Source organism: Pelobates fuscus, chromosome 5, assembly GCF_036172605.1.
Source record: "Pelobates fuscus isolate aPelFus1 chromosome 5, aPelFus1.pri, whole genome shotgun sequence".
In the NCBI taxonomy this organism is placed as follows: domain Eukaryota; kingdom Metazoa; phylum Chordata; class Amphibia; order Anura; family Pelobatidae; genus Pelobates; species Pelobates fuscus.
Window position 1 is genome coordinate 72,038,942 of NC_086321.1, and position 27,617 is coordinate 72,066,558.

General features: G+C 38.9%; 1 protein-coding gene across 3 annotated transcripts in view; it reads right to left on the bottom strand.

Annotated features, from left to right (window-relative positions):
* The window catches only part of NIPBL (NIPBL cohesin loading factor), a 115,565-nt gene that overhangs the window by 56,422 nt on the left and 31,526 nt on the right, over positions 1 to 27,617 (bottom strand). For all 3 annotated transcript variants that reach the window (XM_063453980.1, XM_063453981.1, XM_063453982.1), the window contains exons 2-7: positions 18,527 to 18,665; positions 15,045 to 15,210; positions 6,030 to 6,160; positions 2,554 to 2,656; positions 1,439 to 1,590; positions 204 to 364 (exon numbers count right to left, since the gene is read on the bottom strand). In XM_063453980.1, coding sequence (XP_063310050.1) covers positions 204 to 364; positions 1,439 to 1,590; positions 2,554 to 2,656; positions 6,030 to 6,160; positions 15,045 to 15,210; positions 18,527 to 18,590 — 777 coding nt within the window. In that variant the 5' untranslated portion in view covers positions 18,591 to 18,665. The remainder of the gene's footprint in view (positions 1 to 203; positions 365 to 1,438; positions 1,591 to 2,553; positions 2,657 to 6,029; positions 6,161 to 15,044; positions 15,211 to 18,526; positions 18,666 to 27,617) is intronic.

Consider the following 27,617-nt stretch of genomic DNA (forward strand, 5'->3'; position numbering starts at 1 on the left):
TAAAAGGGAATCATGACATCTTACACATGTCATGTGTCCTTAAGAGGTTAAACATGTTACAAAGTAATTAAAGTTCACAGCTATATGTTTGAATGTGGCAAATTTGCAAGCATTAAGTGAATTTTCTTATTGCCATGCCAGTCATACACAAAATTAACAGTTCCCACATTTATATTCAGTGCAGGCATCATTTATGGCCATACCTCACTTCCCAACCTATGTACCATCTGGAGATAATCATCACTAGTACTATGTCTAGAGTTGTCTGCATGGTGGTTTGCAGCGTTACCAGACAGCTGACCGGAGACTTTATTTTCATGCAGATTTCTGAGTCCACCTGCAACTATCGGACTGGAGACAGATGCTACACATGGAAGAAATAAAGAGTGATGACTGTTAAAATGTATTTAAATAAAGATTTTTTACAAGCAACTATAGTTTTGTTTCAGGAATATATTGGGATTGCATGTGGAACTGTGGCATAAGGACACGTTCTGCTCAGCTACGTACAATATGAGACCACAGGGCATCTGAATTACTAGGTAAAATGTATTGTTAAATATTAACTCTGTCAGTGTCCAGAGTATCCATTTACATTTTTAAAAATGTATTCACTGCAATTGGTTTTATCACTATACTGTGGTGATCAAGTAGATAATCACAGAACAGTGATGGAATTTGTTTAAGGGATTTCTGCATATGTCGAATTTGACCATGTAACGTAGCATTAACAAAACCATTGCAAGGAATTTCTGATAACATTAAATTTACATTGTGAGGAACCACAAGGAGACTTAATTTACAAAATGTATGCGGTTATGAGCTGGTAAAATATTTAAATATTTCCCCCCAGCAAGAGTACACACATGGATTGGGAAATTGACAGCAAACATGAAAAATTGCACTTGCAAAAAATGACAAAACAATATCAAGAACTAGAGATGAACATAAAATCTGTTCTGAGTAGTTTACATGTGCATTAATTGTATGCACATACAGTATTAGAAAGTACAGTTTGAAATATGGAAGAAGAAAAAAAACACGTGGGAGCAGCAAAAGAAAGAAAAAAAAATTGATGAAGAACACAAATGGGATGCAATTAGCATATGGAAATATATACAGTATGGTACATCTATTCAGAGATTTCCCAGTAGGTCTTTTCAATTAACAGGTCCTAAGCCCAGCAATGTTGGAATTTGTTTTAGCCATATGTCTATGTTTAATTCTTTAGAATTCTTAATTCAAATAAAAGTACAACTTAGACAGGAACAAAACAATACCATGTTGACTAGTGGGCTTAAGTATTACCAAATAAAGCTGCTTTAGCTTATGTCTACGTCCAAGTCATTCATAGCATATGATACAATATTGCAGTGGTAAGAGATTAGTGTAAAGAAGAACAGGGAGAAGCATTGTAGTAAGTGACCGTATGTATTACCTTGTTGCATTTGTTGATGCTGTGTATAACTTCCAGGGTGGGCATATGGCATGTATCCTGCAGGGCTTTGGGGAGCATATGGACTAGGAACAGGGCTATTTTGTTGGCCAATAAACCGGTTTGTAGAACTAGTTTGAGGTGGCACAAATCGACTGAAAGGGAAAATTCGATTTTAATTACTGAACATAAACATACAAAATTAAACCCTGCACTCAAACTCCCACTACCCCTGGGCAGCAGCAATGACAATAGTACACATCAGCATACACACTATGTTTTGAACACTAGGGCTATAGTATAGATCTCTTACATTAGCCCTGTAAAGAACCCTGACAACTTTGTTTTTAAAGGCTAAATCTACTAAGCGTTTGCATAATTGTTGTTATTTTATGTGCTTAACAACGATTTCGAAAAACTAATAAGATTTCATTGAATGATGTATTGATTTTTTTTAAACAATATTTATTGCACCTTTTTTTAAAACTGTTTATTATAAGGGTGGAAAAACAACTTTGTTACTGTGCACAGTAGGCATGAATTCACTGAAATTAACTATTTACGCAATTATTCATTAAACTCATAAATAGAATTGTAGCCAACTGAAATTGATCCTGCAAAAAGGCAAAACACAGCCAATCTATAGAAATGCTCCAACACAAAGCCACTCACATTGTGGATGTTTCTCTTAAATTTTGTCATGCATTACAATTTGATATACGGTAATTCTGATGTTTGTGAAAATCCTGATCGTAAATGCATCCCTAACATTTAGCATATTATATTTATCAAGAGAGCAATATATCAAGGAGTCTCTTTCAGGTCACAACCTTTCAAGTGGATACAGATAGTTTGCAGATACTCAATTCTGATAAAACAGAAACAATCTCTAACACTGCTTAAGGAATCCCTTCCCAGAGTCAGAGGTAGCAGATTCACTAATGTAAACAATTTAATGTTGCTAACTAAAAATGATGTGTACATTCCAAAGGGCGAGCAAGGCTTAGGTTCTAAGGTTAGCACTATGCTAAATAAAACTCTGAATTTACACTCTTGACTGATGGGTTTGTAGAAATGGCAATGCAAATAAGAATACAATACAACTTTAATTATGTTACCTGGAAGGGCTATGAGAGATAGTGGTTGTTTGTTGATAATTGGAAGAGGCAGGGCTGCCATGCATGGAATTCTGGGGAAGTTTGTACTGAGGCATCATCATCCCTAAAAAAAGGATAACAAGTTTCATTGTCTACAGCAACAGTTTACATAACAATTCCAACCAAGTTGAATATATATATATATATATATATATATATATATATTTTTTTTTTTTTTTTTCTCCTCTATATGCAACCAAAACCACAAGGACATAACAATTCAAATTCACATCCATCCAAGCAAAACCCCCAAAAATGGTGAAATATATGAAATAAAAAAATAAAAAAACAACAGACAAGGTAAGCTAAAAGATTGGTGCACTTAAGGATAAGAAAAATGCAAAGTATGTACTGCAGAGTCGAAAAACTGGGTGCGGTGTCCCTTTTGCACCTAGTGCTGCAATATTAAACATTGAACTTCTTGAGAAATTGCAATGTTTACATTGCAGCTCTAAGTCTGCCCTCAATGGCAGTCTACCAGACAGCCACTGAGGGGGCGGGGAGCGCTTCCAGAACCGTAACAGACTTTTGGTCCGTTATCTGACGCTGGACGTCCTCCCGCTCTGCATGAGGACCTCCAGCGTCAAATTTGTCCCCATAGGAAAGCACTAATTCAATGCTTTCCTATGGGGAGGTCTAATGTGCACGCAGCATTTGTCCCGCATGCGCATTAGACCCCGCTCATCGCGGGATGGAGGAGGGGGCAGAGCTTCGACCCAGCGCCGAGGGACATCAGATAAATAAAGGGTTTTCAACTATATCCCGGGTGGGGTGGGGTCGGGTGGGGCGCGAAGGAGGGGGAGATGGATCAGCTTTGTATTCCTGGCACTACAGTATCCCTTTAAATATGGTTCGACCCAAAACTAGGGGATAGTATCAGAGGGGTCCGCTGCTCCTTGTCTCCACTACTAACGTTGAAGAGTCAGAAGCTCCTAAGGAACTTCTGTTAGCACTCCTGAGTTACAAATTGCTAATGGCAAGTTAAGCTAACGACAGATCCTGTAACCTATCCACCAATATTTAATTTCTCCTGCGTATGCTTTCACTCTGCTAAAGGTCCGCTGCAAATGACAGAGCTAATAACAATTCTAGACAGGTAGCTAAGATACATTTGCAGGATAAACAGGTATGGATTCTACATTTTATTTTTCACACCTGACAAATATATATGCTAAATGTAGGGATAAGCAAGTTTAAGATAAAAAAATTCTGAGAAATTACAGTTTAATTGAAGCATTTTTAGGATAGCACTGTATACAGTGATTTACCATTATTTAAAATGACGTTGCATTCCTAATCTGAGCACCACAAAAATATGAAAGGTTACTTTAATGACCATGACCACTTTTGCGTTTAAAAGAGTTTCTCGAGGTAGGAATCTGTGTGTTCAGCGTTTTAGTTTTAAATGCAGCACATTCAGAGTAATCTGCATATATGTGCCAGACGCTAGTTGCACTTCCTGCACATGTCACTACTTTCTGGGCTACCTACTGTTAATTCTATGCACAAATTATGTTTGTTGTCAGCACGCACTGCATGCTGGACTAAGACATAATAAATTTCCCCAACGCTGAGAGTGTGCCTGCAAGGAAAAGTCTACATCTCCCTCCGCTCTTTCATTTGAGCCCTCACAGTTTTTCAATAGTCCTTAATGCAGACTCATTTTATACTTCTCTTCCTCTCTTCTTCCCCTAATCAAATGCTTCCATATTAAAAGCATTTCATTGGATTTCACAAGAAAAGGATCAACGACAAACGGGGAGTGGGAACCAGCACTAGATTACAGATTTTTTTTTATGCTTTATTTTGAAATTATGGGAGCAAGTAAATAATTTCCGATAACGCAAGAGTAAGAAGAAAAACAAAGTGTGAAAAAGTTGAAGTAAATGCATTTGACAGATTTTGGCCTCACGCTGATGCAGTATTTTTCTTCACATTCATAACCCTGTCTTCCTTTCGACAAAGCAGTTTCCTTACTATATGTATTTTGAGTACCTACTAAGGAGCTGAGCTTCTGATATCACTCCACCCCATAGCCAGTCACGGACCTCTTATTTGTTCCCTTTCCCATTAGCACAGCTTTGAAAGACTATACAGATAATAAGTTGACAGTGATTAGCTGTGGGTGACAGACAAATCCGCAACTAAGCTCACACTCATCTCTCATTGGCTACGCCGAGTACATACTCAGAATACGTCTAATATAGAAGTTGTTTTGTTAAAGAGGAGGACTGGCTAAAGTTACGTATTGGAGAGTTCCCAACCCTTTTCTTTTAACCAAAACTATTGAGATGTGAAAAGGAGAAAAATCAACACTAGTACCAAAATCAAATGCACTTAAAGGATTACTCCAACCAGCATAAACACTACAGCTTGCACCGTTCCCTGGTAATAGGGCAGTTTTACAACAGTTTGCCCTGTTTCCTGGGTACCTGCCAGGCACTGGGTCTCTTTTGCACCAGGCTTATGACACCCCACTTCTGCAGAGCTAATGAAGCAAGATGCTGATTGCTCTTGGCCAATTAATATACCTCTGTTCAAAGAAATATACAGAAAATTGACATGATGCCCAAATGAAGCTGTCGGCGACCGTTTATGTAGTGCTTCATAGCGAAATGCTGCACATACAGACTCCAAGCACAATGACCATCATGGTGCTTTGAGTATCCCTGTACGTTATGTAAATGCCCAGAAAATTACTTTAAATATTAGTGAAACACTGGGATTCTGGAAGAATTACAGTCTTAAATGTACAATTTGCTTTGCAAATGTACAAACAACATAAGAATTCAAAATATTTCAGCAAACAACAAATAAATTCCCATCTTCCAGGTTAGCAATATGGCGAGCTGAGGTCACGCTAATTATCATCATTGTGGCTCAGAACCGGGAGCAAGTCATTTCAGTTTAAGAGCACCGTAACCACTACAACTAGATATAGTGCTTAGACAGTCCCACTAATAACTGGTTCTGTCAGGAGCCAGACAAGAATATTGTAATAGTTATAATGAAGTTCTGTATGTCCCTGTGGGCCTAAGAAAATAGGGTGAAAAATGAGCATTTGGAAAAAAAACTGTTAGAAAAGCAAATAACTGTCTCCCACAGACTGCACTAGCCACCAGCCTCAGTATGGAAATTAATGTAAATCAAACAGTCAAGGAGCAGAGCAAATCTTCATTAGCTAAAGATAATACCAGCAACAATATTCTTAAAGGCATTTCGTAAACATAAAATGCTAGAGAAGTTTGTAATACATCACTTCTGCATGTGAATGTTACTGAATACCAAATAATATTGTGTTATACCTGGACACCACTACAAAGAAATAATGCAAACGCCAAGGTAAGGTTGAATGTTTAATAAATATGAAACAATCAAATTATGTGTAATTGTTGTATAGGAGTCAAAATGGCAACAAACTGTTCAAGCCTCCTTACCACTTTGCACTCCATATCTGTTCTGCATGCTCTTCTCCCTGAAAACATTGGGATTTCTGGCCAAAGTGGCCTGCAGCAAGACAGGTATGTCCCCTTCTGGATCATCACTTCCCAAGTTATCTTTCAGTTCTCTGTCACAAGGGATAAGAAAAAAAAAATACAGGTTAGGAAAACTGTGGCAACTTTCTTATAATGACCTTGTCACCCATACATGTAGCATAGAAATTATTTATATGGTGTGCAGGTAAAATTGCAAGTGGACATGTATACTGTTAACTTGTTAACCCAAGAAGAAAAGAATGAGGTCAGTTTGCAACAACATGGTTTGAGCACAATTTCAGATTTAATAAAAATTATAATTTTTAAAAATCAGCAGGTAATTTCAAAAACCAGCATTCCTGGAAACATTCTATTACGACTTATGACTGTTAAATAACGAGAGTAAAACAGGGTTATTAAAGAAACGTATCAGGAGTCAAAATGTATGCTCTCCCACTAGCCTTTGGTATGTGGCATTTAGTCCTGGCAAGTATCACATGGATCCTCACAACCCGAGAAAACCATCTGTACTGCCTGAAAGCAAGAACTTAACAGTAGCTCCAAAGCTGATGTCTGTGACAGTCATGAATGGCACTAAACAATAGTTATGGCCACTGACATTTAACTCTGTAGAGATTGTGTAAGTCTATACAAGAGACATCAAAAGTATTATTAACAGAAATTTAGCATGCTACTTTCTAAAGTAGAGAGCTGCAACCTGAACTACTGCTCAAAGGAACTCTGGGGGAATTTATGGCATGAGCTTGGCACGGCCATAAAAAGCTATGAGAGCATCGTGACTGGCTGGTTAACAGCATAGAATGAGCAGAGCTTATGGCAGAGGCTGGTAAGTGTTGCGATCAACAGCAAAGTCAGACTTTTTTTGAACTAGAGTTCGGGGCTGTTTAGTTTATATCCTGTACAACTTTTGTTGTACAGAATTGCATTAAGAGGGGTCAGCTGACACGCTCATACAATGACCATAGCAGAAGCGCGTCACTGGACCACCGGTGGCATGCTGGGGACCCAGATAAGGGGATTAACCATTGCTAAACGGTTTGCACGATCACCGAGAAACCGGGACAGGGAACTGCAGGCTAAAATTAAATCTCAAACAAGATATTCAACAGCTGGAAGGGCTATTGTAGCTGTACAGAATCCCATAAAGTAAAACATGAATGAGTTTATATTTCAACCTCTAGCTTTGTAAAAAAAAATTGTAAAAGGCTTGCAAATCAAAAACAAGTGAAACACCTGAATGAAACATGCTAATTATGTGCTGTCATTTAGAGGCGGGCTGAAAGCCAAACAGTTAGTAGTACATCAGAGTCACTCTGTATAAGGCTATCCTAAACTTAAGATAAGGCCAAAAGCTAATGAATGTATTTAGAAAATTGGGCAGACTAGATGGGCCGAATGGTTATCTGCCATCACATTCTAGGATTCTATGCAAGTATCAGCTAATCAGTCTACATGGCAATCCATTCTGTTTGCTGGTTATTGTTTTTTGTTTTTCCCTTACTGCAAGGCTCTGCCACATCTCTGGTACAAACCAGGAAGAAAAAAAATACAAACAGGCACATAGCATTTTGTTGGTTTTGTTAACTGTAGATAGCAGAAATAGCACAGCCTTCTTTAACTCGTATTAATCTATATTACCCTTTATTCTTTGCATCTAAAGCTTTTCTTAAAGGGACACTATAGTCACCAGGACAACTACAGCTTATTGTAGTTCTTCTGTTGCCTATGGCCTGTCACTGCAGGCATTTTCATAGAATAGGTATTGTTTAGATTATAGCCTACGAATACCTCTAGTGGCTACTCGTCAGGAGGCCACTAGAGGTGCTTTGTGGGGCTGTGCACTGATGTTCAGTCTCCAACGCTCTGCATAGAGATGCAAAATTTTCCTGTTAGAGATGCATTGATTCAATGCATCTCAATGAGGAGATGCTCAGTGGCCAGGGTAGTGTTTGGTTCAGCCCCCACCCCCTTGGCTGAGATCATTAAAATTGACTCTCAGCCAACCCAATGCTTTTCTATGATCAATTGTGTCAGCCTATGAGATGAATCAGGGGTGGAGCAGCGCGGCGCTGGAAATAAGGCAAGTTTTGACTAAATTTAAGGGGGGCTAATTAACACCACAGAGTCACGAATACACGTTTGTGTTGCTGACCATATAGTGTTCCTTTAAATAGCCTTCCTTACGAGTTAGATTCTTAGAGCTTTAAATTGCATATGATATGCACAAAGAACATGCACCATTCCTACATGTTATAGAGTTGCTTTTTAATTCTTAATTTTTGAACAGAAACAGAACATGTGACCAAATTTGGTGATGTGGACTAAAAGCAGTACAAACGCAAAATTTGGTTACTAACCACCAAATTACCACAACCTGAGCCTGCTCTTCAAATAGAGATTCGGGATATCCATAAAGCCAAACACAGCATGCAAAATAACCCCAATTTGTCAATATGAGTCAACATATCTGAGGAATCAGGTAGAACTTATGACAGCAAACAGTGCTAAAAGTTTATTTTATTTTTTAACATGGTTTCATTAGTCAAATGTATGCAATATAACACAGCTGAACAATAATAATTTCGGTTTAACTTGGAAAATAAGAATACCATTTTGAACATAACTGCCAAGTACATAGAGGTCAACAGAATATTTCTTGCAATCTATTATTTCGGTAAAAACCTAAATTGTCAGTTATTTTAATATTACTGAAAAATCTAGCACTAAAGCCCATTTGTACTTGGTCACTAACTTTCAAACACACCATATGTGAGAAACAACCAGGGTGGATTTGACTAAATTTAAGTGGTTTTTAAATGCAATTTGTAAATGCAGATTTTTAATTTCTAAAAGACTCATTCTTGCTGGTAGTTATAATCTTTAATATTTGCAACCAGATGAAGATTTCATATATAAAACAAGCTGTCAGATTAGTAAAACCGCTATATCATAACTGATTTTTGTAGAACAGGTTAATCACTAATACAACTTCAATTGTTTTATTTAGCTAAAACAATAACATGTTTTTCTTAAACATGTTTTAACTGAAGTGGTTGAGCAAATATCTTTATTAAAAAACTTAAAACACGGGGGGCGTGGCTAGCCGAGCTGGTGAACGGTCGCACGTTTGCAGAGCTCCTGCTCCAGAGACTAATAATCGGATGATAATTACCGCAAAGTGGCTATAAAACCTACCGTTTACCGACTCGGAACACCCCTCCAAGAGACATGGGCAGAAAGCACCGAAAAACGGCACAAATAGGGGGACAGAACCATGCAGACATACGACTGTCATTCAGTAGGCCGCAGCAGCAGGCCCGATCGGACATGGAACATGACAAACCACGAGACTCGAGCGACTCCGAGATCTCGATGGAAGAGGAGACAGTTCCAGCACCTCGGACCCATGGTGGAGTACACCAGAGCTCAGACTCGGACTCCGATAGGTCCCCATCCACCAAAGGAGATATAAAAAATCTACTGCGGGACCTACGAAAAGTATGGAAGGCGGACCTAGCGGGTGTCCAAGAAGAAATAGGAGGCCTGCACCGCCGCATGGGAGCAATCGAGACCCGTGAAGGGGAGAGAGGTACAAAGATGGATGACACCGACTCCCGTGTTGCGGCCCTCACCATCCAAGTGCAACAACTTACGCGCACGGTGACCTCCCTGGAAACTCGGCACCGACGAAAAAATGTCAGAATTCGCGGGGCCTCTGAGACAATAAGCCAAGAAGCCCTTCTCGAGTTTGCCAACAAAGTCCTGCAGGCACTTGGGACTCAGACAGAGGACGACCGGCCGCCACTGATATCGGCCTTTAGAGTCAGGAAAGCCCCCACGGCACCCGCGGACGCACCCCGCGACATCATAGTTGTCACAAGGGACATAACTGTCAAATCCGCTATCATGGCGCGTTCCAGGCAACAGCCGAACTTGGTGGTGGAAAACAACAGGGTCTCGATATATGACGACTTACCCTTCACAGTCCTCCTTGAAAGGCGCAAGTTCGCACCCATCACCCGGACCCTGCGAGACCACGGCATTAAGTATCGGTGGGGGTTATCCGGAACACTGGTGGTACCACAGGGCGACACGATACACACCCTGTCGGCCACAGAAGACCATAGGGAGATACTAAAGAGACTCAACATACCAACACCGACCCCCTCGGAGCACCAGGATACAGGTGAACAAAAGACAGTACATCCTGAAGGGAAACAGAAGCGAGGAAACAGACCTGCAGGGGCTGCACGCCCGCTGGGGCGCGAGGATCCCTCATAAGTCCCACAAAACAGGACTAGCGCAGGCCACGCTGACACTCAGGGTGGGCCACCCGGGTTTACCACCTGGACTTACAGCCAGAACTGTGTGTATACCTTACCGAGCTTCACTATGCTGGTTGACACCGGAGTGAACACTTGCGACTACCCTTTCCCCCTTTTTTCGTTTTTTCGTTTTCGTTTTTATATTATATGCCTTTCAATATTTGCCAACAGACTGTGCCAGATTGTTCCCACAATTGTAGTAGAGCCCTAACCAGCAGCTACCAATAGACCCACACACAGCTACACAATATGGCAATTAGCCCATGGGGTCAATATAAGGCTCAGGACAGTACCCACAACTTGATCCAGAAGCACCCTGTATCGAGAACCAACCTATCGAACCGCGGAGGGGACGACTTGCTACAGCGTCAGAACGGCGTCAGGAGAGGAGATGCCGAAAAGAGGACTCGCCTTGCCACTATCGAAACCGGTGCCTACACGTCACATCCCCCCTCCATCTCCAGACTTATATTCTCACCCTGATGGGGGTGCTATTTGGTTTTGTTTTTATCTTTATCCATATGTCTTATCCTATCTTTAATCTTATTGTTGTTTGCATTTTATGGTCTTCAAATATGAGTATGCACTGCCCAGACCTACAAGCTATATAGCCCAACACATAGTTATTAATGGATAAGCGAGCGTACATGACACCCACTACGTTATCACAGGACTCTTTTAGACAAGCTGACAATTACACACCGGGGCAGCCACTTGGGCACCAAGCTGACAGATAGCAGACCTTACCAGGATCCGCCACTTTAGACACACTAGCCCAGCATGCACTCAACCTATGGGTTGACCGGCAAATATACTTTACTTTCCTCTGAAACGTATCCATCATGCGTCGTTATTTCTTTTTATCCTAAAAGTATATGTAAACCTAACAAGGCATGATGTTAAGCTGGAGCTTTTTAGACAAGCTGACATTTACACACCTGAGCAGTCATTTGGGCACCAGGCAGACAGCTAGCAGACCTCAACAGGACCCACTACTTTGGACACGCTAGCCCAGCATACACTCAACCCATATGCTGACCAGCAAATATACTTTACTTTCATCTTATCACCTCTCATGACATATACAGACAACTTAAACAATCACTACTTTCAAGTTACAGTTTGCTGAAACTTACCTACCATGAACCGTTATGTCTTTTTTAAAAAAAAATATATGCAATCCTAACACGTCACGATGTTATGCTATAACTATACAACTCGAGCCTGCTGACGTTGTTATGACGATACAGGCACTGTGTAACCACCTGCATATTACAAATAAAGAATAAAAAAAAAAAAAAACTTAAAACACTGTCTTTTCCACAAGAAAAACTTAAAACACTGTCTTTTGCAGCTCACTCATCTTCATTCTCTTGTTTGTTCATAATCTAGAAAAGAAAAAAAGCTTCCTTGCTTTATTGAGCCCCAAACAATTTCTGACTTTAGAATGAACAAGTCCAAAGGAAGAGAATATTCTTTTGTTGCCAGCAGAAGTGGACACTGCTGTTAAAAGTGAAAGCACTACTTGAATTTCTGAATTCAAGTGCTTAAATGACTTCCACCACTTCATTGTTGAGACTTTCTTTAAAACATCATTAGCAAACATACATATCTGGAAGTTTATTACAGTTAGCAGTAGAGATGGAGGACTGCTGGATACCCATGACATGGCTAACATCTTTTTCCAGCACTTAAAGCAGCACTGTTATGGCCGAATCCCTTTTTTTGTTTTGAACCCCCTCCCGACTCCACTACATCTAATTGACCCCCTAGTAACCTCCAAATGCCCTTAAGCCTCCCATATTACCTAGTTTTTAAAACTTTATTTTGTGCCCAGACCTAGGTTCTGGGCACCGCCATCTTTGTGTGGGTAGATGAAGTCCCTGTGGGACACGTCATCTGCCCACACTAGAGAGCACTATGAAATTCCTGCACATGCCCAGTTAAACACTTGGGCATGCGAATGGGAATTTCATCTATTCATTCAGAAAGACGAAGGAATGAATAGAAATGTCAGACGAACGAACAAACTAACAAACAATGAATATCAGTGTTCGTTTAGTTTATTACAAGGAGGGAGCTACCGTCGCGCAGCTCCCTCCTTGTAAAATGTAAAAATAGAAGCGGCAGGGAGCAGTGCTCCCTGCTACTTCCTAAGCCCCTTATGTCCTCCCTCACTCTATGAGGGTTAATATGACCCCCATAATAGGGAGATTGAAATCTCCCGAATGCCCCTACTCGCTATACCGCGTGTCGGGGCATGTCTACTAAACTGTGAGCAGCCTATGGCCTATTGGGGTGGAGGAAAGAACCTATTGTCCTCGCCCCCAGCCCCGACACCTGAGCAGCGGATGAGGGCCATAAATAATAAGGGGGACGGGACCTATTAGCCTCTCCCTCCCTCCCCCCACCCCTGAGCAGTGGGTGGGGGCCATAAATAAGGGGGTCGCCCCCAAGCCCCTAGTCACCCCCCCACCCAAAACAAAAATTAATAAACCCCTACCTAACCGCACCCTAAAAATAGTTAGTGGGGAATAAAAGAACTAAGTAGCTGTAAGAAAAGAAAAAAAAAAAAAAAAGAAATTACCATTTGATGTCTTCTTTTTTCTAAAATGTTCATTTTTCAGCCCCAAAATAGGCCAAATAAAAATCATAATACCCGTCGAACTTGTAAAAAATGTAATAAAAAACCTGAGCGCCCCCAAAAAAAAAAAAAAAAAAAAAAAAAAAAAAAAAACGAAAAAAAAATTGAATCCATCTTCACCCGGCGAGGGCATGGCGCCGACTGAGCTCCGCAGGGCGGGGAAAGGCTTATAAAGCCTTCCCACGTCCTGCAAATTTGATTCAGAGCACACCGATTGGTTTGCTTGGAATTCAACCAGAGTGCTAGTCATTTTACACAGCGTGGGAAAGTTCTTTGGAATTTTCCCACGCTGTGTAAAATGAGACAGAGCACTCTAAATGGTTGGATTTCAAGCCAACCAATCAAAGAGCTCTGAGCCTAATTGCAGGGCGTGGGAAAGCTTTATACGCCTTTCCCCGCCCTGCGCTGTGTCCTCCATGGGTGAAGATGGATTATTTTTTGCTTCGGGTTTTTTCTTTTTCGTCACAATTTTTTATTACTTTTTTTTTTTTACACGTTCAACGGGTATTATGGTTTTATTATTTGGCCTTTTTTGGGGATGAAAAATTAAGATTTTAGAAAAAAAAAGACATCAAATGGTAAGCTTTATTTTGTATTTTTTTTTTTTTTTTTTTTTTTACAGGTACCGAGTTCTTTTATTCCCCCCTCACTATTTTTAGGGTGATGGGGGTAGGTAGGGGATTAATTTTTGTTTTGGGTTGAGGGTGACCAAGAGCTTGGGACCCCTAGTCACCTTCATTCTCATTTAGGGCCCCCATCAGACGCTCAGTCGGGAGGGGGGTACTTGTATTTTTTTTTCTGGGGTGGGGGGGGGGGGTTTAACCAGAGGCTGCTCACGGTTTACTAGACATGCCCCTACTCACAGTATAGCGAGTAGGGGCAGAATTTAATATTACTAAGTAATCTTTACTTAGTATTAGTAAATTTGGCTGAAAGACCAATTTAGGTCCTTCAGCCTTTTGGTAGATAGCTCCCTAATATCATGGGAATTAGGAAGCTATCCGCTAAGCAGCTGCAAGATGCAGACGCAGCACAAATCAGATCTGAATTTAATTCAAAGGAAATTCCGATACAAACAAAGTCCCGAACTGCGTCCTAACATGAATGAACAAAATGTTCTCATTCTGTTAGGAGGCAATTTGGTAGTTTCTCCGGCGTTCTGTCTAAATGACAGGACCTTCAGGAAAAAAGACAGGAAGCATCGTGGGAACAGGAAGGAAAGCTAAGGATTATGGGAAAATTTCTCTGACCACCGGAAATGAAGCACACTTTGCTCCTCTGCTGGTCAGAGATGGTCAGTGTAGGAAACCCCCATAAGACAAGTAGTCACTACTTTGTCTTATGTTTTAAAGAAAACTAGAGCAGACAGGAAGAAATGAAGAACAGATCCTGACAGAGGGAGAGAAGAGGAATCGATTAAAGAAAGGTAAGTTCAGCGGTCCTAGATATTGACAATGTCTGCAAGAAAATGAGCTGGAGACAGTGCTTGCCCTGTCTATATATATCTATAGATACATCTATAGATATAGATATCTATATATATATATCTATATATATATATCTATATATATATATATATATATATATATATATATCTATATATATATCTATATATATATCTATATATATATATATATATATATATATTTTAACATGTAATTTAATTATGATGTCAGTGACTACATTTCATTAAAATAAATACAAATCTTTAAATAAAATATAAAAAAAATTCTAATTCTTTTTATGTATTTATTTTAAAACCATACATTTGATTCCACCTTGGAAACAACCCATTTTTTCTGGTATGCCAGCTACCACTGAGTGATTACAAATAAAATTATTTTGGTAATTTAGCTAATATTTACCTAGAACATAAAACTGAACCTCCTCTGACTCCAGTTTTTAGATGGTTACCCAAACGTATGTAAAAGTAAAACAAGAAATTCACTGTCTAACATTCTTTCTAAGTAAATTAAAAATACATACATGTGATCTGTTGACACTTGATTGAGGCTGTGAACAAGCTGTGAGACCAAAGGTTCATCCCTACACGCGAGAAGGCAGTTGACCTCTTCTGCTATCCGTCCATTAAACAGGAGGCTCTTGGTAGTTGTAGCAGGTAAGGGGGATGGAAGAGGCAGCTGGTTCAGTACTAGGTTTAGAGACATGAGAAGAAAAAAGTAAACTTCACAATAAAACATGTAAGCAAAGCAAAGGCAATCTTATAAGAAACACGAGAATCCAAGGTTGATGTGTTATTACGTCTAAAAAAAAAAAAAATTAACTAGTATAAACAGGAATTATATTAAGATACTGAAAATTTTGATGACAGTGTTACTTTAACAGATCTATAGCAATACAAGTAAAAGATCAAGCACCAGATATAAAAAGGACTCTCCAGATCAAAGTATGGGAGTGCAGGGAACCAAGATTTCATTCAAGCACTTTGGGCTCCATTTGAGGTTTAAAATTCCAGTTTGTCGACTTTATAAATTTCCAGGTAAATCAGGTTAGAAACATGACCAAGCAGTTTAATCCATTTAAATTATGCGGTTATTTTTCTGTAATCCAAATGAATAGCATATTGAGATAGTCCAAAAGGCATGTAATACTCCAGTTATAATCCTCAAGCGAAAAGGAGCTTATGTCCAAGCAGCAGAACAAGCGACCATAATTGTAATCCTCAATATTCCAAGCCATTGTGATGATCTTGATGTTATATGGTGTTATCGGATAGTATCTTTCGCCTATGATGATCTCTGTTTTATCTGAGTTCAGCCTTACACAGTTGTTACTCATCCAGTCTTGGAAAACAGGTTAGACGGTCATCCAAAGTACAGACAATCCATTAGCTGTTAAATAAGTACCCATGTGCCATCAGAACAGCTTTGGTAGCCCAACACCATAAAATCATTTACTGTATTATTGTATACTGCAAAAATTAGATATATAAAAGATCCATGCGGTTTTCCTCTTGGTGGTATAATGAAATTAGGCATAATTTGTCTGGTCCTCCAGAGAAGGATATACGCCAACTAATTGTCTTGCCAGCCTGTCCACTGAATTCCTTAACAATGGCAATTAAAATCCACTAACAGTACGCTTAGTACGTACACTAGTCATGTTTCCAGACTAGAGGAGTTTCCTGCATCCTGGCTGGAACAGTTCAATGTGCCAGTTTGCTACTGAGCAGCAACAACTCTCAATGACATTCCCTTAAAAAAAGGGAGTCTGGTCTTACCTGAGATGTAGATCTAGAGCTGGTACCATGATCTTAAGAAACAATGGAATGATTCCAATCTCACACGAGAAAAAGCAATTTCTTTCAAAAAACATGCTTACAGTTTAAATCATAGTTAAACAAATTAGCTTAATAAAATGTCTTCTGTGCTGCATGTGCAGTAGAATATAAAATGAGAACAGAAAGTGATAATCCAGACATAGTAGCACAGGAAAATGGAAAACACAGTTGACTACTGGTCTGAATAAAATATAAGTGTATAAAAAGGTTCACTGACATTAAAAAAAAAAATAATATTAAAAAAAAAAAAACCTAAGAAGTCACACACACTTGTCCATATGACTTACTAAATGCCAAAATAAAAGATTTTGTGTAGTTTGGGATTTATGTCTTTATGCCACATGTTCTAGCCTATGAAATCTGATGGGGCATCTTGATATGCTAAAACCCCTCCCCAGCTAGTTAGCCAAGTATGTGGCCACACTCAAAATGGCATACATGGAAAGGAACAAGCATTAGTTTAATAAAAAGTCAAACAATATACAGGTAGCGCCAAGAAAAATACTCCAAACACAATAGTATTTAACAATAAGAGCAATAAAAAAAAAAAACCCACAGGATATAAAGAGAGTCCACAATAAAACTTGAAAGAATAAAAAATACCAAATGGTAATAGATATTCTAGTACCAGGTATGGAACTTTCTTGGTAGCTTCGCTTAATAGCAGAATATGAAAAGGAAGCAAAAACAGAGGCAAACCAATAGTGCAATATGGCAGTCCGTGGTAGGACAAATGACACTTAGATAACATGTCAACTCACATATGGTAGAGCTATAACCAGCTCTAGGTAAAAAGAGCATGCAGTGGTATACAATCCCCACTTGCAGGATATCCCTCTGGTTTTGGTACACAGTAGAATGATGGTAAATCACACACAAAAAAAAAGCTTTTACCACTTGAGAAAACTTTAAGGGGAGAAACACGTTGTAGTTTTTATGCTGTTAAAGTATTTTGGCTACCTCACTATCTGCCTTTTAGCCATATATTTTTAGTACTTATGTATTTTTATACTTTTACCTGACATCTGGACCATTACCTACTGTGGACAACCAACCAAAGAAATTCTTGGTGGGGATTATACCACCCAGGCTTGATACATAGAGCGGTTAGTCTGCTCAATCTATTGTAAGTATATTTTTTATTTACCTTATTGATACTTACCTATCTATATAGAGAGCACTATTGGCTGCTTTTTTGTCATTCCATATGATCTACCTTATCGTTATCCAGTTGTGATTTACCATCATTCTACTATGTACCAAAACCAGAGGGATATCCTGCAAGTGGGGATTGTATGCCATTGCATGCTGTTTTACCCAGAGCTGGTAACCATATGTGAGTTGACATGTTTTTTTAAGTGTCGTTTGTCCTACCACGTACTGCCATATTGCACGATTGGTTTGCCTCTGTTTTGGCGTCCTTCATTTACTGATATTAAGCGAAGCTACCAAGAAAGTCCCATACCTGGACCAGAAGATCTATTGCCATCTTTGAGACTGTGCCGTACAATTTGGTATTTTTTTATTCTTTCAAGTTTTATTGTGGACTCTTTATATCCTGTGGGTTTTTTTATTGCTCTTATTATATACCACGCATAGCCAACGTTCGGCACTGCAGATGTTTTGGACTACATCTCCCATGATGCTTTGCCAGCATTATGTGTATTAGAGCATTATGGGGGATGTAGTCCACAACATCTGGAGTGCCAAAGGTGTCCTATCCCTGTTATATACTATTGTGTTTGGAGTATTTTTCTTGGCACTACCTATATATTGTTCTTTGACTTGTTCTAGTTTTCTTGGGGGTTGGAGGTATTCCCCTATTATCATGTGTGCTGCCTCCCATTGCAGTGTTCTTAGCTTGTTAAGCGCTGCTCTATTCCTTGTTCAGATTAGTTTAATAACCATTTGAAGATTATACTAGTTTGAAAAACCAGTTGTTTTATGTCATAAAGCATCAAACTTGCATTCTTTGATACACAGACTCAATGAAAAATGCCTATGGGAATACATTCCCAGAAACAAACAAAAATAAAAACCTACCAAAAAGAAATAGAGAAAATGAGTAAAATTCACAACAAATGTAAGGGCCACACATAATTGCTGAGAGTGTGCATGCTTAGTACATTTTGTAATGTGTGTGTTTGTAAAGAAAATATTTACTTACAGTCTGTCAGACTAGCAATGCCTGCTAGAGTAGTAATGGGAACATGAGGCATATCCCCATTCATCCTGAAGCTGGATGGTGGTATCTATGCAGGTATTTTAATGGAGGCGCCAGATGTCATTACTTCCCATGTCAGACACTGCAAAAAGACAAAATGAAACACTGATTAGGTTTTGCACATTATTCAATATTAAACACCCCAACAAATAATAGTTAATGGTTTAAAATGCATGTTACACATTCTGTTTAAGAACTAGCATTGCTATTCTTTATGCAGTGGTTTAGTTGCACGCATACAAATTCACGCAACCTATACTCTCCACAGTCATTAGCAGATCTGTGAACTATCCAATTTTGACAGCTGTAATCTCAGTAGGTTAAGTTGCTGGGTATCATCACCATAAACCACTAGCTAAAATGTTAAGAGATGCAAAACTAGCAACCTGTCCTATAGAATGCAGATATGCATCATGTAAAGTCGTAAATATCATGTACAAAAAAAGTGATCAATGCAGAAGAAAAAAAATACATCATTCCACTTTATCAGTTTTTTTTTTAACATAAATGCATAGAACATGAATTATATACATTTCAATTCATTTTGTTTCATCCCCCAATACAAACTATGGAAGCTCTATATGTCAAAGCACTCTATCAAATGGAAACTGTGTGTCTGAGATGGTGTATCAGTACTAGATTTTTTTTTATTAATTTCTCTTGCAATTCCAGTATAGCTTTAAATATCCTTAAAGTTTTTCTTACATACATCCTTATGTTGCAAAATTGCACTAATATAATTAGTCCGTAGGAGTATTTGTTATCAGATCAGCTTCCCAAAATTTTAATGAGTGATAAATGGAATGAATAAAATATGCATAATAGGACAGGGTGAAAAGCTGTCCTAGTCTTCAGTAGGGGTATTTTTAGGATTGGTTTATTAAAACACAAAGTATCTATTAGACAAAATTTCTCTCCGTGGAGAGCGCTTGCTACATAACCTGCCATGAAGTTAAAGCCTTAGGACATATAGAAACATCCAAATATTCTGGTGTGAGCAGGGTTAAATGAGACCTTTAAATGGTAATTTAAATCATTATTGCTGCAATGTGGTCTGAGCAGGGCTAAATCCCTGCTCATACCAAGAGAACCAATATTGATATCAATCAATACCTAGGGCATGGGTCCTCAAACTCCGGCACCCCAGATGTTTCTGAACTACAACTCCCATGATTCTTTGAATTACATAGATAGCCAGAGAATCATGGGAGTTGTAGTTCAGCAACATCTAGGGGGCCCGAGTTTGAGGACCCATGACCTAGGGATTCCCCCTTTCAGCTGGGGCCATTTTTAGAGGCCCCAGACTGGCAGATGTGCTATATTCAGTGCTGGAAATGAGCACTGAACAACAAAAACAACAACAAAAATTGATTAGTTGAATAGACATTTAAGGGGAAAAAAAAAAAGCATTGGGATCAAAATTGCCTAATAAAAATTTGGTTAAAGGAACACTATTGGGTCAGGAACACAAACATGTATTACTGACCCTATAGTGCTAAACCCACCATTAAGATGGCTTTGTGCACCCCCCTGCCAATCCATTTTGCATTCCCATGCAGAGTGTGGAGACGTTGAACGGCACTGCTGCCTTCTGTGCAGCACTGATTACCTCCATCTGAGGAGTGGCCACTTGGAGGTGGCCCTAGGGGCAATGTAAACACTGCCACATGCCTGTATATAATGATTATACTCACCAGAACAACTACATTAAGCTGTAGTTGTTCTGGTGACTATCGTGTCCCTTTAAGTGGGAAATTGAGGCATGGGTGCTTTTTTTTTTTATTAATATATTGAACCCCTGACCTACATGAAACAATATTCGGTAACTTTCATAAATAAGTTTTAAAAATGCTTCCTTGCATAGTAATTTGCATATCTTATGGGGCAAGGTCTCCTTGCACACTGGTTTTTATCAAGCATCTCAGCAATTTCAGCCAAGTTGAACTACATATCCCCATAAACCTCTGCTGGGCAGAAGATTGTGCACTATGCTTATCTTTTCCACTAAGCATAATGGTAATATAAGAGTATAGTATAGCACGGAAACCTGTGGATCTGCAATTAACACAGAAACATTTTATGATTTACTATTTTTTTCTCTTACACATTAATAAGTATGTTTTCTCTGTGGAATTAAAAAAAATAAAAAAGAATGTTGTCACCCCCAGTCTGGAATAGGCCTTAAAGGATCATTATAGGGTCAGGAACACAAACATGTATTCCTGACCCTATAGTGAAAACCCACCATTTACGTGGCTTGCCCCCCTCCCACTCCTTTAGCCCCCTCAGAATGGGTTAAAACTCACCTTGTTTTCAGCTCTCCACGGGTCCGCCGGCGCTGGCCACGCCCCCTTGGTGACATCACAATTGCAGATTTTTAGCCAATCCTTTCCCATGGGAAAAATCGCTGTTTTGACCAATCAGCACCTCCTTATAGATGCATTGAATCAATGCATCTCTGGGAGGAAAATTCAGCGTCCCCACCGTGGGGACGCTGAACAGCAGGGCTGCTTACTGTGCAGCCCTGAGCCAGGAAGCCCCTCCAGTGGCCATCTAAGTGGCCACTTGGATGTGTCCCTAGGGGCAATGTAAGAGAAAAGGAAGTCTTTACATGAAAATGCCTGAAGGGAGCCATTATACTCACCAGAACAACTACATTAAGCTGTAGTTGTTCTGGTGACTATAGTGTCCCTTTAAAGCAAACTTTTGCCTAGCGTTTTCTTAATGCGATAGATATAAAAAAAAATTTATACTTCTAAAAAGGCCATAGTATTATGTAGCAATGCCTCATGTCTAATCTCTTCAGAATACACCAGAACAGCATGTTCATGTCTCCTTCCAGAAATATAGTTCTCAAACTGCCACAAAGACACACCCTGCCGTTAGCAACAATAGGTGCTCAATGAAAGCCTGCACAATGCTTTATTTCATAATCACTTATCTGTTTAGTGACAGCTCATTTTAGTGTACAGGTAGCCCGCCTTTGGCTGTATGAGAATAATGGGGAACATTCTACTGACACAAACCATTACAAGGTTGTAAGCTAACAATTAGCAAATATAGATATGCAATAAAAACAAATGTGGACCAACCAGTTCCAAAATTGGGGGAAAAAATTAAATCTACACAGGTTGAGTTAGGGACTTTTAGATAGATGTTCACTGTTTCTGACATTGACAGCTCTGGTATTCAGCTTGCTGAAATGCATTAAAGGTTTAAAGCAGAGCATGGAAATTGCTGTGCATGCGCCCTGCATCCCAATGTTTTCTTAACTGAGGGATCATCAGTACTGGCAGGTGGAGCCGAGGTACAGTTGTCTTGCCTGATTATTTACAAATACTGGGGGAGAGGTCCCAGAAGACTCTAGAACACTCCAGCAGTATAGATAAATGTATTAATTTATAATGCTGTATGGCTCCTTTAATATATTTAGACTGGACTTCAGTTTAAATGGAGTTCTGTATTTCCAAGCAAATGAAATTGGGGGCAGGGCTGCAGAAACTTTAGATTTAGTAAGTTTGACCACAAAAATCGCTGCTTCAGATGCCTGAAAAAGGAAAAGTAACATATACAGGAGACCATAGTGTCAAACAAGGTTAATTTTTTTTTTTGTGCAAGTTTCTAAATGGTGATCAACGCTTGGCCTTCGATGGCTGGAGCATACTAAAAGATATTAGTAATTTTAACTGGACTTAAGAATGTTCTTCCTTCAAAAGTGTTATGCACTTTCAAGTAGTTTTTCTTTAAATTTAATGTAGTGGCTCTTGTGTCTATAGCATGTCCCTGCAGCATTTGCACTGTAAACATTGTCTTTTCAGAGAAGAGGCAGTGTTTACATTGCTGATTAGTTACACTCAGACAGCCACTAGAGGTGCTTCCTGGTCGTAAGTTAAGCGCCTCCATAGAGGTGCTGAACACTCCCCATAAAGATGGGTTGATGCAATGGATCTCAATGAGGATATCCTGATTGGGGCTGCGCTGCAATTTGCCACTCATATACAAGTCTTTGATAAGATCATCAAAAAGGATAACCTCTACCAAAAAGGCACGACCAGCCGCGGTATGGGAGAAACGGTAAGTAAAATCACTTAATCTCTGGAGATATGGGAGTCAGGGACCTAATGCTGCACTACACTGTTAGGACTATATGCTTGTATTCCTGACACTAGTATTCTTTTAACCATCTCTTTAATTACCCTTTTTTTTTTATCTCACTCAGCTCTGTTACCTTTCTCCAACCCGTGAGGTCATTTTGAGTCATACTGGGTCTAAATTAGCGGTTATCTGAACCAAGACCACTTTCACCCACCCAGTTACTCTACATTCACAAATCAGTGAACAGCTAGGCAGTTTTCAAGACAGCTTACATTTCCACTCAGTAAAACCAAATTCTCAAAGCATCGAAAGTATACCAAGATTATGCAAAACTGCTGTGAAGGCATAGAAATAGCAACAAAAAAAGGCAAACAATTATATATAATAAAAAAAAATAAAAAATTAAGACAACATCAGCAGCCAGAGAGGATATTGGAGGGTCCTCTGTCAGCTGAGGCCACAGTTAGTGCCCTCATACAGACAGATGAGCTATCTGCAGTGCTCAGCCATGGCGATTCTGAGTTTGCCTCCAGTATGTGGGAGACCCCAAGGGTCTCCTTACATGTCTTTGCCCAGTTATTAGTGCCCAGCACCAAACAGTTTCATGATGAGATAAAGACATCCCTCTCATGTTCACAAGGCATTCTGTACTGTGTGAGCTTCGAAATCCCTGATGAGTAGGAATAAGGGATGGGATTAGGGGTATACACATGAGTTATTTGTACTCGAGAACAGTAGCAGAATACAGATATGAGGTGTTTACAGTTGTGGAAAGCAAATGCTCATTGAATTTCCCCAAAGTACGTGTGAAAAACCACAAAGAATGAAATTTTTAACATAGATTTGGGATAAAATAGTTAAATGAAAAGTGTCAAAATGTGTTGTGCTTGAATAGCCTTAGGAATGTACTGTCTACAAACATACTTTGGATTATGTAACTACTATAAAAGTTGTAATGTCAGGATGCCAAGATTTGCCAAGGTTTAAAACCGTAATTCCCTCCTTGCGATATTATAAAGCACCCTCATTTTCTTCCAATATCTACTATCGCGGACCATAAAATCTAAAATATCAGAGCAACCTTCCTCAGCCAAGGACTACCTAAACAGTCTTCCTTCCACCTGACTGATACTTTCCCTATCCCTTCCTTATCTCTGACAGAAATCTTCATACCATGATAAAGTAATCAAGCCTTACCACCTACCATGCCAAAAATCACACACTTTCTATTCCCACCTCCTTTGAGGTACTTCAATTGTTCACTCTGCTGGCTGCCATCTTAATTGTCACTGCCTTTGATAGAAATGATATTCACACCTTTTTCTCAACCTTGGCATTTCTGGCACTACCCTCTTTTTCTAATGTTACCTTTCTGATTATTACTACATTTCTTTCAAAAAGCCATCCTTTCTTCTCCTACACTGAGTGCATCTCTTCCTACCACTCTAACATGGTCTCTTGGATATCCTTACACTAAACAAAAACAGTTGTCTTTCCCTGTTCCTTTCCAACACTCACAGGCTGTAAGCTGGGTTCCACCTGTAACTCTCAGCTATTCTTTGATAAGAATACATCCACTGTTACTTCTATTTGCATCACCTTGGGCATCTAGAAAATCCACCTATTTCTCACCACCTCTGCAGCAAAACCCCTTATCCATGTCTTGACTACTGCAACTGCCTTTGCTTATCCATAAGCAACATTCAAGTTAAGCAAATTCAAGACCGCAGTCTGTATTCTTTTCAACTAACCGGGTCTGCTCATGTGACAGTGCACAACTCCGTTGTGTTTTGAATCAACATTTGAACCATTTTCAAACGTCTTATTCTTGTATACAAATCCCCCTACAGCCCCACTCCTATACCTCTGCCCACTCTTCAATAATACCTTTACCTGTCCTCTCAGCTCCCTCACTTCCAAATCACATGGCCACTAAAGTCACCCAGACCGACTTTTCATAACAATTGTTACTTTTGTGACTATAGGTTCCCTTTAACCAGTCCCCATAGCCAGGTGTTACTTTTCTATTTAGTTCACCCATACTTAGCACTACTTAAAGAAAAGAGTAAGATTTCTCCCTACTACTAGTTGGCCACCTCCTGCTCATCATCCCAATAGTTCCAGACAGGCCTCTTTGCTTCAAACAAAAGCTTTGGCTGACTTAATGACTTGTCATACCACAGTTCTCAGTCCACATGAACTGAATGAACCTTCTCCTCTTCCCATATTCTTTGCCCCCACCCTGTGTAAGCATCATCCTGAGCAATACCAACTGCCCCACCAATAACTTCACCCCAGTTTCCTACAGTTTTTACAATTCCACATGCCCTTTGACTCATTTATTTTATACATAACCTATTTAACCATTAGTGATTTATAGTGTAAGTAATGAATGTAATAAAAAAAAAAAAAAATCATAATTTTCATGAATGTATGATTGGTAATCTATGGAAATCTGTACAAATAAAGAATTGTCAACTAAAATAAATACAAGATGTTTCCACAGAATACTGTGCTTAGAATATGGCAAATATACATGCTCTGATTGAGCCTATATTGTTAGTCTACAATAAAAGAAAGTGCAACAAAACTTCCTGTGGCTGCACCTGGTGGGGACAAACTAAATACTGAAAATGAGCAGTTACATCTGTTTGAGCCACAAATCGGAAGCTGCATTTCTCACAATGCAAATTATTCTTATTTTACACAACACAGTTTGTACCTATAATAACCGACATGGATTTCCTCACATAGTACATGCTACGTTGCCCTTTCATTATACAGGGTACAGGAGCTGTTTAAAGCATCACAAAGAATCAGCCCTGCAATACTGCTTGACTGACCCAAACACTGAATGATCTTCCTAGAGGCCAACATCAGTAATGACATGTTTTAGCTGTCCGCATTACGTAATCATTTTGATTGGTGCCCAGGTTGAGTTATCACTGTGAGAGCCAAAGAAACATAGGTTTTCAAAGCAGTTAACAAGGCCAATTGTAACTTTCACTGCCTATAGAAATACACACTTTAATCACAATTTTCGTTATATTTCAAGACAGCCCCCTGATTAACCCTTTGTGGTAACTTTTTTCTATTGCTGTTCCCCTTGCCCATCACCGAGCCACTTATCCTAGCAGTACAGGAAAAGAAAGATGGGGGTCTAGTGCACAGAAGCCAAGGTGCTGACATTGCAAAGATACCATTCAGGAAGATGTTAGCAGGTACAGTGTATACAGAGAGGCTAAACCAAGCTTATTGTGTAGGAGAGATCAGTAAAAAATACATAGTTATATATTGGAGTGCGATACTGCATAAACGTGTTTGTACAGATTAGGCAGATAGTCAAAAAGTGAAAATATCAGGTACCTCTGCCTTCCAAACAGTAAAGAAAGTTTCAATTTGTTATTCTGTTCCTACAGTAAGGGAGAGGGAAGGCTGGCAGAGCCATTGTTAGCATAACATTAGCATTCCAGAGATTGCTATAGCACCTTTTTTTAAAGTAACTATTTTAGAAATCTATGATTTAACTATATTTACTGTGTGTGGGCATTATGCTGAAATACAGACATTTTATATTTTGTTGCCATTTTTAGTAAGCTGCAATGCTTACTAGGAATGCCATCAAGGTTCTTACAAATACCTATAAGCAGGCTGCTTATTTATGTCACACTTACTTCATGTGAGGGGGAACCTGAAATACCGCAAGATAAATAATACTGCAAGACAAAACACTGTAAAGATTTTCCTTCCTTCAAAATTTATACAAGGATGAAGAAGGGAAAAAAAAGGGAAAAATAAAAAAAACTTGTAAATTTGTACATTGGTCTGAAATGCAAACTACACAAAACGTCTGTTTTATTATGTGTAAGTGCAAGCTATGCACATCCCTTGTTTCAAATAAATGTTATTGTAATATTTTTTTCAAACAAATATGTGCCTGTTAGCATATAGGTAAATTGCATTCATATGTTTAAGTGATATTTTGATCATCCAGAAAAATCTAAAATTTTGAAGAGTTTTGTAGCACCTTGAGGATGCTGAAGCAAATACATGATATCACACCAATAAGGTAGGACAAACCAAAATTAAAATGTTCTTCATATTAAACAAAGTCACAATTCAGCATTTTACTGGGAATGTACCTACACAGAACAGCATACATGATATCTGATCAGTTTAGCAACAAAGAAAAACTTCAAGAAGGTATTCCAATCCAGAAAAGCCAAAACGGTAAAGCTATTCAAAATTTCCAGTTCTCATTCAAGAGGAAACAGTCAGATGTTTTTACATTACATCAGGTTCAAGACACCACATGCAAGGATTTTCTATTTCATTTTGCTGGTGTGACAGCAGTATGCCAAGTGCTCTAAAATTATAGAAAGGATGCATAACAGCAAAGCATGTGTTAGGGGAAAATAATGTAATTGAAAGGGATCCACAACTCTGAGATAGCTTTATTTTCCTATAATACACATTTCACATCCTTAACCCCTTAAGGACCGGACTTTTTTTGCGATGTTGTACATTTGCGACCAGGCATCTTTTTGACACTTTTGTGGTGTTTGTGTTTAGCTGTAATTTTCCGCTCTCTCATTTACTGTTCCCATACAAATATATATATTTTTTTCAGGACAAAAGGGGCTTTCTTTACATACCATTATTTATATAATCTCATGTAATTTAATTTTAAAAAAATGAAAAAATATGACAAAAAATTGAAAAAAATGTTTTGAATTTTATGTGAAAAATCTTTTACTCATCTACAAAAGCGAATGAAAAAAACTGCTAAATAGATTCAAAATGTTGTCCTGAGTGGAAAAATACCCAGCGTTTACATGCTTTTTTTTGCATGTTATGGGCTATAAGTACAAGTAGGATATTGCTGTTTCAAAACATACATTTTTAAAATGTATCAATAGTGACATTGTAACACTATTAT